At 47.4% G+C, this 19,483-nt stretch overlaps 1 protein-coding gene across 1 annotated transcript in view; it reads right to left on the bottom strand.

The window, feature by feature from the left end:
- Window positions 1-518: 518 nt before the first annotated feature.
- The window catches only part of DNAJB6 (DnaJ heat shock protein family (Hsp40) member B6), an 89,793-nt gene continuing 70,828 nt past the window's right edge, over window positions 519-19,483 (bottom strand). The window contains exons 7-8 of the mRNA XM_068121337.2: window positions 14,654-14,786; window positions 519-698 (exon numbers count right to left, since the gene is read on the bottom strand). Coding sequence (XP_067977438.2) covers window positions 593-698; window positions 14,654-14,786 — 239 coding nt within the window. The 3' untranslated portion in view covers window positions 519-592. The remainder of the gene's footprint in view (window positions 699-14,653; window positions 14,787-19,483) is intronic.

Raw genomic sequence — 19,483 nt, 5'->3', positions numbered from 1 at the left:
TCAGGTTTGTGCCTTGAAGAAACTGCCCAGCTTGATCCGTTGCAGCAATACAGAAAAGTTCCTTGTTTATGTGCAACTACTTTTTCACATCAGTGTTGTTTGAAACTTCTGGACAGACAAAGAATAAATGGGCTCGACTTCTGGGAGTGCAATGACCTCAAAAGCCAACCGGTGTTAAATCTCCAGCAAAAGCAGGTAGACCCTTGGGAAACGCCCCACTTATTTTGAGCTAGAGCAAGATGTATTTTTATATCTCTCATGGAATTGTCTTGTATCCTAGAGCCATAATGATCATTGCTAAAGCACATGGAACATCATTTTGAAATTCCTCAGGTTTAATACACTGACACTCAGAATTTTTACTATCAATATGCTGGCATGTGGGTTCCGATAAGCAGTTCGCCCCAGGAATAACAGTGATATAAAGCCAGGGATGCAGGAACAAATTCCATACAACAGGATCACAGCTTAAAGCCTCTAAAAATACACGCAGAACTCAAACCACAGTCTGAAACAACTTTTTTAGACCGAGTCGAATTTAATGTTGCTTTTGGAATTTCCAAATGCCACCACAATCACTTTATTCTGCCGGTTATTTGTATTCAAGCCTACTCTTTTGTTCTCGCCCGTTGATGTGAATGGATCGCAGTTTCCCATTATCTTCCACCTCCACCTTCTCGTGACCATTTTCCACCGTGCTGAGGGACACAGAATGAGACAAAGTTGTGCTAGAAACCAGGTCACGGCCTCAAGAGAAAACCGAGAACATATCAAAAGAGGAAATATAGAATAAAGAGGTTCACTTGGGGAGGTGTGAGTTTAAAAAAAGAAGATGTATTTTAGTAATTGATTTTATAGATCGTCTTAAAAAATTCCTTAACCAAGATCTTTGAAACCTAGACATGAAAATCTGTCTAATCATTGCTGCTGACTATCTATATATCATTGTGTATTCAAAAACATACAATCCCATAAAATAAAATAATATATATATATTTATGGGATTCTATAATGTTTTTGAATACACTATGCAAGTATATTGTATATATATATATATGTTGGAACCCATCTGTGGATCGGTCCCATCGGCCGATGGGTCTGACCCATCTGTGGATGCACGAGAAATGACAATGCAGACCCATCGGCCGATGGGTCTGCGCCATCTGCGGATGTGTTGTTCACCTTGAAGGAATGTGTATGCATCAATGGTGGATGAGTATGTTTATTTGAACCTAAAAATAAGCAATTGATGTCATAAATGTTTATAAAGCAGTCCGTGACATGTGGTTTGTCGATAACCGTTTGTCGATAAGATAAAAATAAGATAATATTTTTAGGTTCAAATAAACATACTCATCCACCATTGATGCATACACATTCCTTCAAGGTGAACAACACATCCGCAGATGGCGCAGACCCATCGGCCGATGGGTCTGCATTGTCATTTCTCGTGCATCCGCAGATGGCGCAGACCCATCGGCCGATGGGACCGATCCACAGATGGGTTCCAACATATATATTCTACAATATACACTTGAACGTGATTGAATGCATCTATTGCTGGAATTTGCTCTCCAGAGCCTAATTTCACAGTCATGAAGAGGTATTTTGAATGTCATCAGAGTATCCACAAACAATGGCCGACACTTTATAACAGTAATCTGAAATACTAAAACGATTAAGAGCTCCTGAGCCACACTGTCTTGCCAGAGGGCTTAGGCCCCACATCTGCTGCTCAAAATTATTTTCACATGACGAAGGTCAAAGTCAAAATAAAAACTTGTAATTGTTGATCAAATCAATATAACACTTTCGGTGAGCTGAGCGAGCACCGTGATGTGATGAGCACGTCACATGGAACAGGTAAGTCCTGATGTAAACCCATCACTGAATTAAATGCTACACAACGATTTTTACTCCCGCCAGTGAGTAATGCATTCGATCGTGTCCGTGTGTGTGTGTGTGTGTGTGTGTGTGTGTTCGTGTGTTTGTGTACAAGATATCTGGAAAAGTTCTGAACGGATTTGGATGAAAGTTGGTGGGATCATTGCCCTTGGGATAAGGAAGAATTGATTAGTTTTTGGTGAAGCTCAGGATATTATTCCGGATCCAGGAATTTTTTGAAGGATTGTTTTACCATTGGAAGATAGGGCTCATTTTTTTTAACATTATCTTCTATATATTCTATATTTAGCATTGTGATATGAAAATAGTTTTCATATTTGTTGTAAATGTAGTTTAAACTCGTGGTTATGCGTTAGAGCGGTGTATTTTGTTAGCAGTGTCGTCTTCAATGTTCATTTTTTTTTCTAATAAAGACATATTCTGTCATTTTAAAACGACCAAAGTGTGTATTAGGTTTCCCCGTTTCATAAAATGTATCGTTTGATACGTATAATGCTTTAAAACTTTTTTTTTTTTTTTACCTCACCTATATACAAAATACACACCTATATGGAATTGAACGCTGAATCCGAAAATGTAAGTGAAATTGCCTTGTTTTTTTTTACATTATCCTCTATATTGTTGCGAATATGGAATTTGGCCTCCATATCCGCTTGTAAATATTCCCCTATTTTCCCCAATACTCCCCAACTATCCCCAATCCCCCATTCCCTAGTCCCATTGTCTGTAAACAACAATCAGTAGAGCCGACCTTCCCCTTATTCCCCCATTAAATGTCGTGCCCAGGTCCACCGCACCACACGTAGACAACTTTCGGACATCTTGCTAGTTATTCTTAGTCTATGTCAGTTAAGGCCTCGTTTCCATTAATTATGACTCTTCGTTGCACCAGAATGTGATTATATGGCACCAGTAGTGAGTTTAGGACCTTTCCCATACCTCCTCCCATCTTCTTCCCCGTCTACAACAACAGAGGGGCACGGCGCTGCGCGGGGGGGGGGAGTGTGCGTCCTCCCACCGGCTCGGTTCGCCGCCATCGACAATGCGCTCCAGACGATGCGCTCCAGACCATGCGCTCCACGGGGTTACCACGAAGGGGCTCCTTGTCAGCTCCTCGTCAAGGGCGGAGCCTGGTAAACCCCCCGCACGCACCCAATGAGAAGCAACGTGCCGATTCCACGAGGCGGAGCTAACGAGCCGAGGGCGTGTCACTCCCCGCCGGATATACGCGGCCACGCGCCGGATGTGACGTCAGATGCGCCCCCAGCTTGAGACGAAAAGACGCCACTTCGAGCGCTGTGCAACCTTCCGCATCTCTGGACCGGACCGGGTCGATCCTGCCCTGAGCCCAGGAGGACCTGGAGCCATCGACAACCGCTTTCCTGCCATCAACCCCCGTGTGAGTCAGCCTTGTCCCGTTTGCCTGTCGTCTGTTGGGGAATAATATAAGATTGTGTCTAAGTGCTTGTCTTTCTATGTTGTACCTCTCGTCCCTGTAATCTGACCTTCCGCACGAATATAATCTCATCCGGAGGTCTTGAGAACCGTATCCCTGGTGTCTGTCATTATAATTCAGCCGTGTGTCTTCTTTTTCCTTATTGAGCCAGCGTGGCGCGGCTTCGTCAACGTTCGAGTACAATCGGGTAATTTGTGCGGACACGACGGCCATTCCGCTCGGCCCACCTTAACATCAAAGTCGTGTCTGTAACAATTGGTGTCAGGAGTGGGATTCGAACCTGGGACTAAATTTATTTAGCCCAAATTTTGGACACCAATTGTGTTAGTACGGTAACAATTGGTGTCGAGGAGTGAGATTCGGACCCGGGACTAAATTAGTTAGGCCCAAATTTTGGGAGGGAAAATCGAGCCGGAGCGCGTACGGCGCTCGACCAAATCGATCCGGAGCGCGGTCCCGTGGTTACTGCGCTCGACGAAATTATAACAGCAAAATTTGGATTGGTGTTACGAAACTCGAATTTTGAAAGTCGCGCTATGGCGGATCAAGACGGCTGGGGTCCGGTAGGGGAGAGTGAAGCAGGGTCGGTCCAGGACCAAATTGAGGGACGCGAGGAGAGCGAAGCAGTGAGGGCGGCAGGGTCGCAAAATAGCGTTGTCACGCACGAGGTGGCCACGGCGTCCACGCCCGCGACCGTAGCAGTGACGCTGGTGGATTGGAACCTTTTTTTTATACAAATGAAGGCCCTTATGGCCCAGACTAGTGAGCAAATGAGGGCTGATAGTGAGCGATTGGAGGGCCAAATGGGGGTAATGAGGGACGAAGCGAGGGCTCAGAGTGAGCAAATGGGGGTAATGGGAAACCAAATGGGGGTAATGAGGGACGAAGCGAGGGGTACCAGTGAGGGGTTAGACAATAATTTTAAGGGATTAGACGAGAAATTTGGGAAATTGGACAATAGATTAGGGGAAATACAGGAGGGGTTAACGGGGGTAGAAAACAGAATGGCCGCTCAAGAGAATCAAATGGAAGGGATGCAAAAAGGGTTAGAGGGGTTAGAAAACAGTATGGAAGGCAAATTGAGGGACATGAGGGACCAAGCGGAAAGGGAAGTTAAACAAATGGAGCAGCAGATAGAGGGGGTCAGAATGGGGGTAGAAACCAAACTGGATGCTCACAGGGAGGAAATGGAGCAGATGAGGGTGGCATCTGGGCAGGAGATGCAAGTGATGGGAGAGGAGATCAGAAGAGGAGTGAGTGAGGAGGTCGGAGGAGTGCGCGAGGAGGTGAGGCACTGTGAGGAGCACATGGAGAAGGAGGTGAGAAAGGGGACTGTAAAGTTACAAGGGGGCATAGAGGACCTGACGCAGGAGGTGGAGCAGCTGACGGTGGGACAGACGGAGTTAGTGGAGCAGGTTCAAAGGAACACTGCGGTATTAGGAGGTTTAAAGGCGACACAGAAAGAACTAAAAGATGACTTGGTAGCGACGAAGAGGGAATGTCAGATGGTACGTGAGGGACTGACAACGAGGTTGGACGAGGTGATAGAGGTAATGGAGACGAAGGACCGGCAGGTGAGGACGCACATGGAAACGGTCAAGGTAGCCTTAGAGGATGAGCTTGAGGAGACGTACCGGGGAATAAAAGAGGTGAAGCACAAATTAGAAGAAGTGGAAGAAGGGATGAGCGAAATTAAGAAGCGACGGAGAGGGGATAAGAAAGAGATAAAAGAGGAGATAAAAGAATTGGTCCAAAGTCTGTGTTTGGATCGTGATGATGTGCTCATTAACCGGATGAGGGATTCGCAGGTGATGGAGGAGAAGCGAAGAGGAAGAGGACCCGGTGTAAGTGGTGACCAATATGGTCGTGCGTATGATGCGCCAGGGGATTTAATAAGCTTGGGGGTCGAGATGGACCCGGGTGTAACGGGAGAGTGTGCGCGAGAAAGGTGTGTGACGGACAGGTGCATGAGGAAAGAGTGCGCTGTCAGAAGTAAGGAAGAGTGTCCACCTGTGGTGAGTGTTACAGAGGGTGTAATGGGAAAGTGTGCGCGAGAAAGGTGTGTGACGGACAGGTGCATGAGGAAAGAGTGCGCTGTCAGAAGTAAGGAAGAGTGTCCACCTGTGGTGAGTGTTGCAGAGGGTGTGACGGGAGAGTGTGCGCGAGAGAGGTGTGTAACGGACGGGTGCATGAGGAAAGAGTGCGCTGTCAAAGGCAAGGAAGAATGCACACCTGTGGTGAGTGTTACAGAGGGTGTGACGGGAGAGTGTGCGCGAGGAAGGTGTGTGACGGACAGGTGCATGGGGAAAGAGTGCGCTGTCAAAGGCAAGGAAGAATGCACACCTGTGGTGAGTGTTACAGAGGGTGTGACGGGAGAGTGTGCGCGAGAAAGGTGTGTGACGGACAGGTGCATGGGGAAAGAGTGTGCTGTCAAGAGTAAGGGTGAGTGCGTTGTCACGAGTGGAGGTGAGAGTAGTGAGAGTGACAAGGAGAGTGAGCTGGTTGTGACAGGTGAGCGAGGATGTACACCTGGGATGGAAGGATGTACACCTGGGATGGAAGGATGTACACCTGGAATGGTAGAGCGTGAGTGGGAATGCACGCTGGAGTTGGTGGTGAGGCACGTGGTTGGGTGTGCGAATGAGGGCACACCTGTGATTGTCACAGAGGAGGTGACAGAGGAGGGGGCGCGAAGAGGTGTTTTGGTGAGGTGTGCTACCAACGAATGTGTGCCAAAGTGTTCGGTGGTCAGGTGTGTGACCAAGGCTGTGAGTGGAATGGGTGTGCCTGGGTGTGTAAGGAACGGTACGAGGAGCATGGAAACGGCTGGATGTGTGAGCAAGGAACGGGCTGCGGGGTGTAAGCGTCCAGGTGAAGCATCGACGTTACACAGGTTAAAGGTTAGGTCGACTTTTAGCCGAAGCGGGCCCTCGGTGCGTGCCGGGTTTCGCGTGCCGCGAGAACCAGCGGGGATCCGAGCCACGGCGGGTTCGAAAGGACCGCCGTGCGCGACCCACGCTGGGCCTCGCTTTGAACGGACGCGTCCGTGCTCCAATAAGCGGAGCAGGCAGCCCGATAGAAAGAGTCGTCATGGCGACCACTTTTTGTTGAGGCATTCCGGCAGGTCGAGATCGGGACATTGGATGGCTCCGTGCCGAGAAGGTGCGTGGGATCTCGGGCCGGGTAAACCTCCTTCCCTGCACCGAGTGCCGGACGTATCCAGCCGCTGGTACCAAACAACCAGCATCCATTGCTTGGCTTTACGAAGCCGGGCTTTGGACAGGAATTGGCGCACCGAGAGGTATTAGTGAGTCGACTGGGTGATGAGGTTAGTGTTTTGGACCCAAAAATTAGAGAAAAACAAAATTTGATGATTGGCAAGGGATTGGCAGTAGTGATTGGCAGATGATGGGTAGTGATTGGCAAATTTTTGATTTGTTGAAATTTGATGTGCAAAATTGGTAGTGAGAGACCCCCGATGTGGTGGGATGGCATCCCTGCCACCCTTCCCATGAGGGGGGCAAAGGAGCACTAGATTATGGGGTGTATGGCAGTGAAAACTAGCCCGGGTGGGTTAGGTTATATTGATAGGGCCCTAGAAGATGACAGTAGGTGACGTTAAGGTTAGTTAGTGACTGATACCTGTAGTGGGGACGCAGGTAGATTAGTGTGGATGATAATGACGAGGGAGCGCAATAGTTTAAAGGGACGACTGGGAAGCGCAAGTTTCAGAGGGGAGTAGTTAGCTGAGATGATGCCGTGTGTGTGAGAATTGAACAGGTGTGATTGCACAGGTGTGCAACTGGACAGGTGTGTGGAGCAGTGTGTGAGTAGTGAGTGTTGTGGATCAGCGCGAATGCGCTTGGGGAGAGAAGGGTGCAGGTGGCACCAGGTGTGAGAGCACAGGTGTGCAAGTACAGGTGTGTGGAGAGAGTTGGAGTAAGTGGTACGGAGTGGTGTGCATGGTGCGAAGGTGTGGATGGGGGAAGAGTGGACCCCTTTCACGAGTACCCGGGGCGGGTAGTGTAAGTGTTAGGTAGAGGGTACAGGTAAATTGAGGTTGGATATTGGCATTTGTGGTGCGGTTGCAGAATGGTGTTGTGAATGGGTGCATTAGTGTTGTGGAAATGGCGGGGCGTGTAGCCTGTTAGTGTGTGTAGTTGGTTGGGCACTCCACCACTGTGAGGATGTCGGCCAGGTGAGGCCGCAGGTGGGCTCTAGGAGCCGGTAGAGTTGTGGATGGGGCCCGAGGATCCGGAGGATGGACCCGGGTAGCCCAGTGCCAGAGAGGGCACCGAGTGGGGAGAGTGCCAGAGGGCCTTCCCCAAGTAGTTAGGTTAGGGCAAGGAGCAGGTAAGCTCGGAGGCAACTGCAGTGGTGGAGGTGTGCAGGTGGGTAGACCCACTGGGAGAGGTACACGCCGCAGCCCAGAAATTGTGCGAGGGCACCGGGAGATGAATCGGGGGAGTGAGACCCCAAATTGAAAAGCACCACAGTCTGGCCAATGGGAATTGGTTTTTAGAACCAATAGTGTAAGAGGGCCAATGGTTTGGCCGGAGAAAGACCCCGGGTAGTGTAAAGTTGTAAAGTCATTTAGGAAATAGTTAGGATTGATGAACCTGTCGCACCATACGCAGCCACTTACCTGTGGTGATGATGATGACTCCACACCTGTGTTTTCTTTGTTTGTTGCAGGAAATGAGATTGCTGTGAGGATTTGTGAGACGCATCACGACGTGGATGAGACATTGGGGTGATTCCATCTCTCCCTCCCTAGGAGGGACTGATGATGAATTGGTAATGGCAAATTTTGATGTTGAGTTGAAAATGGCAAATTTTGATGAGAGTTGAAAATGGCAAATTTGATTGGTTAGGAGGGAGAGAAGACGAATTTGGTTTATGGGAGGAACGGGGAAGACAGTAGGGATGTTTGTTGATTTGTAAAGTAGATGTTTATGGGTAGTGTTGTGTTGTGTGGATACAGTAAGGGGTAAGGGAGGGGCCATGTAGGTTACCTGGTGGGGGGGGGCGTACGATAGGAACGTACCTGTCTCACCTGGTTCCCATGTGCCCCCAGTGTGCATCACCTTACATTGCGTGCACTTTTGCGCCCTTACCACCTTACTCACTTGTCTGCTTCTTTTGTCTCCCACCTCCGAGGATCTGGCTTTGGGGTAGAGAGAGAGGAGAGAGAGGTGCTGGCTGCGCAGTTGTGGGCCTGCACTTTCGCTGTTTGCTGCCGGGATCGATACACCATATGGACCGCAATGTTTGTGGCCACCCACAATGGACCGCAGTTCGTTTGCGGCCAAGCACCACCCGGGGATGGACCTATGGGTCAACGTGGCACCTATGCCATACAGGTGAACCACATTTAGTTAACACCAAGTGCACCACAAGAAGAGCAAGAGACACCTGCAGGGTTAGGGGTTGTCGAATTTATTTTTATTCCAATGAACAATGGTGACTGCACCGATTGGTGGTGGGGTGGTGCTTTTGATGCTCGGGAAGGGGTGCTCTGCACGTTATTAAAGGCCGTCGGCCACAGAGCACTCGTGGGTTGGTGTATCGATGCTGGCAAGCGTGCTCTCTCTATGCATAACATCTGCATGTGTTCCTCCAAAAACAGGTCCTGGATCGTAGTGTAAATATCAGCGTAGTCTTGTGTAAATAATGCTCCCTACCGGCTGTATGTTTAGTTTGAGAATTCTTTCCGGATTCGGTTATCCTGTGGGTGTGTTTCTGAGAGGAGAAGGGTGCAACGTCGCAGGGGGACATATTTACTCATTTGTGAATATCTGTAAAACTGTCGCACTCAGGGTAGAGTTAATAGTAGAGGGAACTACATTGCGTGCCACACTAAAGTAGGTAAAAATTTATCGGGTCGGGACGCCCCGAGGGTAGAGAAGGGTGCAATGTTGCGAATATGGAATTTGGCCTCCATATCCGCTTGTAAATATTCCCCTATTTTCCCCAATACTCCCCAACTATCCCCAATCCCCCATTCCCTAGTCCCATTGTCTGTAAACAACAATCAGTAGAGCCGACCTTCCCCTTATTCCCCCATTAAATGTCGTGCCCAGGTCCACCGCACCACACGTAGACAACTTTCGGACATCTTGCTAGTTATTCTTAGTCTATGTCAGTTAAGGCCTCGTTTCCATTAATTATGACTCTTCGTTGCACCAGAATGTGATTATATGGCACCAGTAGTGAGTTTAGGACCTTTCCCATACCTCCTCCCATCTTCTTCCCCGTCTACAACAACAGAGGGGCACGGCGCTGCGCGGGGGGGAGTGTGCGTCCTCCCACCGGCTCGGTTCGCCGCCATCGACAATGCGCTCCAGACGATGCGCTCCAGACCATGCGCTCCATGGGGTTACCACGAAGGGGCTCCTTGTCAGCTCCTCGTCAAGGGCGGAGCCTGGTAAACCCCCCGCACGCACCCAATGAGAAGCAACGTGCCGATTCCACGAGGCGGAGCTAACGAGCCGAGGGCGTGTCACTCCCCGCCGGATATACGCGGCCACGCGCCGGATGTGACGTCAGATGCGCCCCCAGCTTGAGACGAAAAGACGCCACTTCGAGCGCTGTGCAACCTTCCGCATCTCTGGACCGGACCGGGTCGATCCTGCCCTGAGCCCAGGAGGACCTGGAGCCATCGACAACCGCTTTCCTGCCATCAACCCCCGTGTGAGTCAGCCTTGTCCCGTTTGCCTGTCGTCTGTTGGGGAATAATATAAGATTGTGTCTAAGTGCTTGTCTTTCTATGTTGTACCTCTCGTCCCTGTAATCTGACCTTCCGCACGAATATAATCTCCTCCGGAGGTCTTGAGAACCGTATCCCTGGTGTCTGTCATTATAATTCAGCCGTGTGTCTTCTTTTTCCTTATTGAGCCAGCGTGGCGCGGCTTCGTCAACGTTCGAGTACAATCGGGTAATTTGTGCGGACACGACGGCCATTCCGCTCGGCCCACCTTAACATCAAAGTCGTGTCTGTAACAATATATTCTAAATATATATCTGTGCAGTGTCTGTCTTGTGTTGCCTTGTCTTGTGTTGTCACTAAACTACTCCCTCAAACCTTTGTGAAATCGTACTATTCCAACTTGACCCACGGCGGGAGTATGCGCTCCACTAAGTGGCGTTCTAGTTCAAACATGTACTTGTCTTTAAGACTTTTCTTATTTATAATCGGGCAACCTACGTTATAGTCTATCATTTTTTTTTTTTTTTTTTTTTTTAAGAGTGATTTTGCTCTGCGCCATCTTGCTACATCAATGTCCATTTCATGTGTGCAAACAAATTATTACCTCCGCCACCAAAGGTAGATGGAGGTTATGTTTTCACCCCTGTCTGTCCGTTTGTCTGTCTGTCCGTTTGTGAACAAAATATCTCAAAAGGTTGTTGATGGATTCAGACGAAATTTGGCAGAGAGGTAGCATGTGTGACAAGGACGAAATGATTAGATTTTGGTGAAGATCCGGATCCGGCTACTAGAATTTTAAAAGTGATTCTTCACCATTGGGAGATCGGGCCAAAAACGATACATAGCAGTATATCTCAAAAAATTATTGATGGATTTGGACGAAACATGTTGGACAGGTTGTGTGTGTGATAAGGAAGAATCGATTCGATTTTGGTGAAGTTCCGGATCCGGATCCAGCTAGTAGAATTTTTAAAGTGATTCTTCACCATTGAGTGATATGGCCAACCAGGCGGAGGTGTGCTCTCTACTGAGTGCCGTTCTAGTTTACTATTGCTTTACTACAAGTGCTGACCTTTGACAAATATTCTGATGAAAAAAAGCCAACAAAATTACTCACTTTAAACTGTACATTACATGTTAATTTGGAAATTGTCTTTTTGGTAAGTTTATTTTGAGGAGTCATATATTTTTTTTGGTCGGTGCGAAGTTATATCATTACTAAGCTAAGCTGTTTCTAAAAATTATGACTGTACCAATTTGGCTATTAGTCAGGTTCACTATGTTAACAAATATAATTTCGTTCAAAATTTTGGTAGATTAGCAAACCTGTACATTTCTGGACTATTCAGAGCATGAGGAATCCAAAAATTAATGTTTACATTTGCGTAGACACCTTTGCGAAAATGACACTCAGGACAGTGATGAAGATAGTCAGGTTCACTATGTTAACAAATATAATTTCTTTCAAAATTTTGGGATTAGCAAACCTGTACATTTTTGGAATCTTCAGAACATGGAGAATCTGAAAATCAATGTTGGCATTTGCACAGACACCTGCATGGCCGCCATTTTGGATTTTGAAAATGGCCGCCATAAAATACATCTTTTGCGCGATCTCGGCTTCTAGTCAACCTAGAGACTTAATTAAATATGCTAATCCTATGTTTTCTGGGTCAAGGAATCCAATAAAGGCCTCAAAATAGTGCTCAGGATTATAGAAAAACAAACAAACAAAGGTAATTGAAAACCATTGTCTTTATATTTGTGATATTGTAGCGACCCATGGGTCCCCCAAGCGAGACCTGCATCAGAATCTCCTTGCTCCAGCCGGTGACGTCACCGGCGGGGAACCACGGCGCCAGAGTGGCTGGTCATGTGACCACCAAAGCGTGCCGCGCGTGCGGGTATAATCAGCTACACCTGTTGATCACGTGACCACCGAAGCACGCCTCGCCTGAGAGGCGTGGCTTTCGGTTTCGGTTTCGGTTTCTGGTTGTGCTTTATAAGGCAGCCCGATAAACGGGCTTTTCAGAGTTTCAGTGTTCCCGAGTTGGTTTTACGAATAAATATCTTCTCGGACGAGTTTGTGCCTTGCCATCCTTTTGTCCGTATCATGCTGGAGCCCGGACTCCTTCACTGGTGACCCCGACGTGATTTGAACACGCAACCCCGACTGCCCCCGCACGGATGCAGGGGCTGCGAATGGACACGGCAAGCACGCCCTAGCCAGGGAAGCCACCTCGGCTGGTGACGCCGGCTTCTCCCACACGGCTTCGGGCGCAGTTTCGAACGCGGCTTCGACATGCCGGAGTTTCGGTAACGACGACGGCCATGACTGAGGTTCGCGCACCGCGCTCGGCTCCTCCTCTACGACCGGAGGGGTGAACCTATTCCAAGACCCTCCGAAGGCACGGCTGCTTCGTCACTTTCGCGCGCACTGACGTTCGCAGCACGGCCGCTTCGTCACCCTCGCGCACCTACAACTACAACCGCAACTACCTCTCCGACCCTGCATCCTCGGGAGGCCCGCAAGGAACCTCGGTAGCCTCCCCCGAGGCCTTGACCAGCCCCTCGGTTGGCTCACCCGCTTTTCGCGTGCACCGCTCGAGCCTTCTCGGCACTGCACCCACGAACTGCAACCTCGGGAGGTCCGCGAGGAACCTCGGCAGCCTCCCCCGAGGACTTGCCCGGCCCCTCGGCCGCCCCCCGTCCACTGCATCCCCGAGGCCTTGACCAGCCCCGCATCTTCGGGAGGCCCGCGAGGAACCTCGCCAGCCTCCCCCGAGGCCTTGACCAGCCCCTCGGTTGGCTCACCCGCTTTTCGCGTGCACCGCTCGAGCCTTCTCGGCACTGCACCCGCGAACTGCAACCTCGGGAGGCCCGCGAGGAACTTCGGCAGCCTCCTCCGAGGACTTGCCCGGCCCCTCGGCCGCCCCCCGTCCTGCACCCCCCGTCCGACCACCGCCACCACACCGGACCCCCCCCCCCTGCCTGCACCCCCCGTCCGACCACCCGCCACCACACCGGACCCCCCCCCCCCCCCGTGACTGGCCAGGGGTCGTTTCGGTCGGGTCATCCGGACCCCCCTCAGGTTGACCTTCCTGGATCAAGTCAATTCTGGGGGGGGCGTGTGTAGCGACCCATGGGTCCCCCAAGCGAGACCTGCATCAGAATCTCCTTGCTCCAGCCGGTGACGTCACCGGCGGGGAACCACGGCGCCAGAGTGGCTGGTCACGTGACCACCAAAGCGTGCCGCGCGTGCGTGTATAATCAGCTACACCTGTTGATCACGTGACCACGTGACCACCGAAGCACGCCTCGCCTGAGGCGTGGCTTTCGGTTTTGGTTTCGGTTTCTGGTTGTGCTTTATAAGGCAGCCCGATAAACGGGCTTTTCAGAGTTTCAGTGTTCCCGAGTTGGTTTTACGAATAAATATCTTCTCGGACGAGTTTGTGCCTTGCCATCCTTTTGTCCATATCATGCTGGAGCCCGGACTCCTTCAATATAACTGTATTACATAATACATGATATTGCAAGTCCTTTGAAGTTATAGGTTGTTATAGGAAGTTATAGGTTGTTATAGGAAGTTATAGGTCGTATCAGATTGAACTATAAGTCCTATACACAGGATCTACGAGGTCTATACCGTTTAGGAATATGCTTTTACAGATCTTCATCACTGTCCTGAGTGTCATTTTCGCAAAGGTGTCTACGCAAATGTAAACATTTATTTTTGGAATTCCTCATGCTCTGAATATTTCAAAAATGTATAGTTTTGCTAATCTACCAAAATTTTGAACGAAAAAACATAGTGAACCTGACTATATGTTGTCAGTTCACAATTCGACCAGCATTTGCCATGACAATAAAAAAAACCCAAGGACAAATATGATAAAGATTTGCCCTTCACCTATTAAAAAAAATAGCCCTGAGTGGGCTGACGGTCATGTCTTGGAGTTGTAGTTCAGACTACATCTGATTTGGGGGTGGGGGAGCACTTCTGGGAACCCCCCGATCGGAAATCGAAAACATCCAAGATCCTTTGGACAATAATAGAGTAGAAGGGATGTATCGGGTTTCAGAGAAATCGGTTGGTAAATAAGGGATGAGCAGGGATCCGACGTTTCAGGAGCCAGGGTGCTGGCAATAGCTCGCCCACTCTTCATTGAAGACACCTTTGGTTATTTACCATCCACAAGCGAATGCCATCAGACAGATCCCCGGCTTAACATCCACTAGGGAACAGCATGCTTTGTATTGTTCCACCCTATCTGCAAAGCACCATTCCAACGGTTTGTAATCATGTCGACAATCGTACCTAGACTAGTCAGCTACTTGGTAAGTGTACTCTGCAACATCTTGTAGTACCAAGTCGTCAACATTTGGATTTGAACCAATGATCACAGTATCAGGAGCTCTTTAGTTATATGGGAATACTAACTAGTTATAAGAAGAAAAGATCTGCCGGTAATGAAAGAGATTTCATGACCATAACAGAAACATAATATGCCATTGTTTTAGTTCTGGACACAATGATGTGATTAGATCTTCAAATTCACTCATCTTGGTGAGCAGCCACTTACCGACGGGTCGTCACCTTCTTGCCATTAACCAGCTTGGTGGTCGTCGTGACCGTTTTGAATTTTGTAATTCCTGGTCCAAATGAAGCAAACCCACCGTCACTCAGAATGTTTTCAAAGGAGCTGAACTGGAACCCTTGAAGGATCAAAGGAGGGTGAGGATTAAACAAGCAAAATAGGACATTTTTTCAAAAAAAATAAAAACAGGCTTTTTAATTCCAAAATGGTGTTTTTGGATTCTAAGGATGAAACCAAAATGTTCAACATTGCACGGTTGGTGGCGAGTGGGACACTGTCTACGCTATAGCATTGAGAGTCATTAAAGTAACATCTATCTATAATTCCAGTAATCTCTGTGTGTATGTGTGTGTGTATGTGTGTGTGTATGTGTGTGTGTCTGTGTGTCTGTGACCACTGTTTCTCGACAACCACGGGTCCGATATACATGAAACTTGCCAGGTATATTACTGGGGACCCGAGGATGTGCCTTTTCAAGGTTTCATATTAATCGGAGAAGTAGTTACCGAGCTATGGCGATTTATTTAACAAACTCCACAAGCCGTTCGCTTTGGCTTTGCGAATGGACCAAACCATTTCATGTAAATAGAGGGGGGGGATTGTCACCGTACTCGCAAGCCGTTCACTTTGGCTTTGCGAATGGACCAAACCATTTCATGTAAATAGAGGGGGGGGGATTGTCACCGTACTCGCAAGCCGTTCGCTTTGGCTTTGCGAATGGACCAAACCATTTCATGTAAATAGAGGGGGGGGATATTATTTTAGATATATATATAGTACGGGCATGCCCTAGTTAAAGTAATTTAAATAACTAAGTTGGTACTCAATTAACTGCACACAATAATTAAATTAGTAAATAAATTTAGTGGAGGCCTCTGAAAATAAAATAAATTAAACGCAAATCGGTTATAACCACAAATATGATCCCGGGAAACCCCTTCACTTTCGGGGAAAGATTTTATCCCAAGCTTGTTGTAGTTACAAGACCCAACAAATAGTACCTGTAAATGATATGAAGGCCGGAATTGGTAAGTAAATTTACCACAGTCTGATTATTATGTTTTATTGCACTGTAAAGCCCTTTGACATTTTATTCTGAAATGAAAGCGCTAAATAACAAACCAATTTAATTGATACAAGTCAGGAGACGACGATGGTTCACGAGCGAGCGGTATTCAATGACAAAGGACGGACTATAACTGAAACAGGCCCAGACAGGCCAGGCCCGGAAATGTCAAAACGAAGGTTACTGACCTTGAAATGAGATAGAAAATAATGTATAATCAATTATGAGGTTAATTAGCTACACAATACCGAAAATTCGGTGAAAAATGAAATAAATAAATTAATAAATAAAAATGAAAAATCGAGCTCCGTGGGGCTAGACACATGACATTGGCCTAACCAAATATCGAAACCCCTGTCAGATTCCACCAAACCCCTCGGAGAAGATGTAGCTTGAACTCGATTACCCACTAAAAAGACCTCTTTTTCGGGCGTGGCTCCGCCCACAATGGGCGCAATACGCCCACTCTCGGCAGGACACAACTAGATCATGATATCAATCTCCCACCCAAGTTTCATCAAGATCGGATGATATCATCGGGTAGTTATGCTGCGGACACACACACACACACACACACACACACACACACACACACACACACACACACACACACACACACACACACACACACACACACACACACACACACACACACACACACACACAGACAGACACACATGACGAATATAGTGGTCACTTGATAACTCGTGAACCAATTACACGGTAAGTGTGTGGGCATCTCGCTTTGCTGTGCTGGGTGTATGTTCATGTCCAGTGGCCATTCATTGGAGAATGCCACTAGTATCCATGACGCTTATGGACATTGTTACGTGGTTCGTTTTGTGTATTTTTTTTTTCTTCTAATTTCCCACCTTTTGCCTTCATGCCCCACCCGGGCCAACCGCCAAATTCGGAAGATTTATCGTAACTGATTACATTGAATGCAGAAATAGTAAATTCTGAACACAACATGAATTTGGTAAGCTCGTCGATCTTCAGGAAGAACCACCTTTAGAGGCCATTTTTGGCCTTTTCCAGGCATCGTGGTCCCCTTTTTGGAGCAATGTTTTACAGCCGGATGCCCTTCCTGCCGCCAACCCTGTTAGTCGCCTCTTGCGACACACAGGGAATTACCAGTGAACAGGTACTCAATTTGCCGACCTCGGAAGGATGACAGGCTGAGTCAACCCCCCTGGCGTTAATTCAGCAATCGACCGGGATTCAAACCCAGGATCCTAGGATCCCAAGCCTGCACCCTAACCGCTAAGCCAACACCAGGCTTATGTAAGCTCGGCGATATTCAGGGATTGTACAAAACCCTGGCAAGATGGGTGACGTTAGTCAGGCCTTTTGACTGACAGTATGAAAGCAATTTTGCAACAATTTTGTACCTCGGCCAAATTCTAATTTTTGGGGATGAATAGTGCACATGGTTCACCACTTTGCTTCATTACAATAATTCCTGGTCTATAACCGATGAGAAAGTTGCATTTGTCTCAGGTCTATGTCCGACGAGACTATTTATTTCAATTTGATAAGTGGCCACCTCAAACAGGGTAGTTATGCGGGTGATAAATTGAGAAATTAAAAGTTGAGAAATAAACAAAGAAATAGGATTGGAGAGAAAAGGGAGCTACGATAGACAAACAGTATGAGGTAGAGTTTGGAGAAGAAAGGAGTAGGAAGTTCAAAATTAACCCTTTTTGTTCCTTTAATGCAATCAGGACTCTCAACTGCCAAAATCAAGACTGGTGAAACTGCCAAAAATCAAGACGCTCTATTCACCTTCACTCTTTCATTCCTCTTTTCTTCCGCCTCTGGAAGAAACTCCCTCACTCTCTTCAATCCCTCTCCTCCCTCCAGGTCTTTAAAACAGCTGTTCACCACCATCTCTCATCTTCCCCCATCCAAAACCTTGATCTTTTCTACCCCCGTTAATTCACCCCAAATCCACCTCTTTCAATCTCCGACTTCATTCCTGAAATTCCTGGTAGCCTCAATCTTGTACACAAACCCCCCCCCCAAAAAAACCACTGAAATCGTACAATAAATGCACCGGCTTTCATTTGGTGCGATGCGAATATATTTTGCAGAAACACCAATAAACTATCTACATATGTGCAAGAATGTCATTATTATTGATGTGAAAGTCTTAGTGGGGTCCATCTTGTTTATCCCATATACCCCACCCCAGCCCTCTCCCTTCCATAGATTTCCCGATGTCCCGGTTCTCTACTGTTGTTGTGCTTCCCTCTATCTCCCCCTCCCTTTATTATATGTTCTGTGTTAGCTCTTACACGAGCCTCGACTTGGTATATATATAAAAAAGGCAAACATTGTGACACAACACACAACCCACATCACCCCTACCCCCATCACCCTGCCCATTATTTTAATACACTTCATTCATCCCTAATCTCACTCCTCCTTAACCATATCTACTCCCAACCTCCTTCCCTCATTCCCACTCCTCAACAACTCCATACCGTCTCTCTTCTCTCCCCAATACTCCACCTCCTTAAATATATTTCTCCACCTCTGGGCAAATATAATATGTACCAATTAAACTTTAGATATATATCAACCCATGCAATATATGAATTTTGATTACCCCAAAAGGAGCAAAAGGAGCTTACCTAAATTGTGCATTGCAGATGAAACGGATTTCTTACTCCAGAAGCAATTTTAAACTCCTGCTCACCAATGTAATGGCATGCAATATGATTCATAAAAAGCGAGATAATGATATGTCATACAAGCTGCAGATAGTTGCCGCAATCTCTGTAGCCCATATGATTAAATTTTAATATTGTGTAGAGATGAATATTGTCTTGATGGTAGGTATGGAAAGATATATAATTTACTTTTGTATTGTATTCTCCAAACATGTGAAAATATATGTACATACGTTTCCCAAGCATATGAAGGGATTTTTCATTAGTAGTTTGAAACGCGTGCCAAAAGGTGGGTCGATAATTCAAGACCCATTGAATGGAAGATTATATCAAAGTGGTTTTTATTGCTAGTCCTAGGATTACTGAGTAAAAGCAACATGTAAATTGGCTGTGACTCATTATTTGGACAAAATATTTATCATTAGGAAGGATTCAGATTTTTAAATGATTTTTTTTTAACATAATGCCGGTGTTGCCGGTTAACATAATGCCAGGAACCCTGGTGTTGGGCTAGCGGCTAGGGTGCCGGCTTAGGATCCAAGGATCCTGGGTTCAAATCCCGGTCGATTGCTGAATTAACGCCAGGGGGGTTGACTCAGCCTGTTCATCCTTCCGTGGTCGGCTAATTGAGTACCAGTTCACTGGTAATTCCCTGTTTGTCGTTAAAGGCGGCAAAAAGGGTTGGCGTCAGGAAGGGCATCCGGCCGTAAAACATTGCTTCAAAAAGGGGACCGAAAAACAACAACCACGGTTCCCGAAAAAGGCCAACCCCCGCTTTGCGGGGAAAAATGGCCTCTAAAGGTGTTTTTTTTTTTTTTTTTTAAATAATGCCGGTAAGATTCCTGAGTTTGCCATATTTGCCACGTGGTTTAAGGAAATCTTTGAGAGTTTTATCAAAGAGGGTGCCACTGATCTCTGAAGTCTTAGAAATGCATCAGTAATAATTCAACCAGTTCCCTGCACGTCAATGGACTGGGCTCCTTTTTAGCTGAAGTGCCTGCTGCTGGCATTGGCTTTTGTCTGTTAAAAGCCGAGAGTCCAACTCAGAGGTGAAAGCTTGCAGCAGTCTGGGAA

Source organism: Myxine glutinosa, chromosome 7 (assembly GCF_964187855.1).
Source record: "Myxine glutinosa chromosome 7, kmMyxGlut1.1, whole genome shotgun sequence".
Taxonomy (NCBI): domain Eukaryota; kingdom Metazoa; phylum Chordata; class Myxini; order Myxiniformes; family Myxinidae; genus Myxine; species Myxine glutinosa.
Note: the sequence above shows the minus strand (reverse complement) of the source record. Positions and strands in the feature narration are given on the sequence as shown.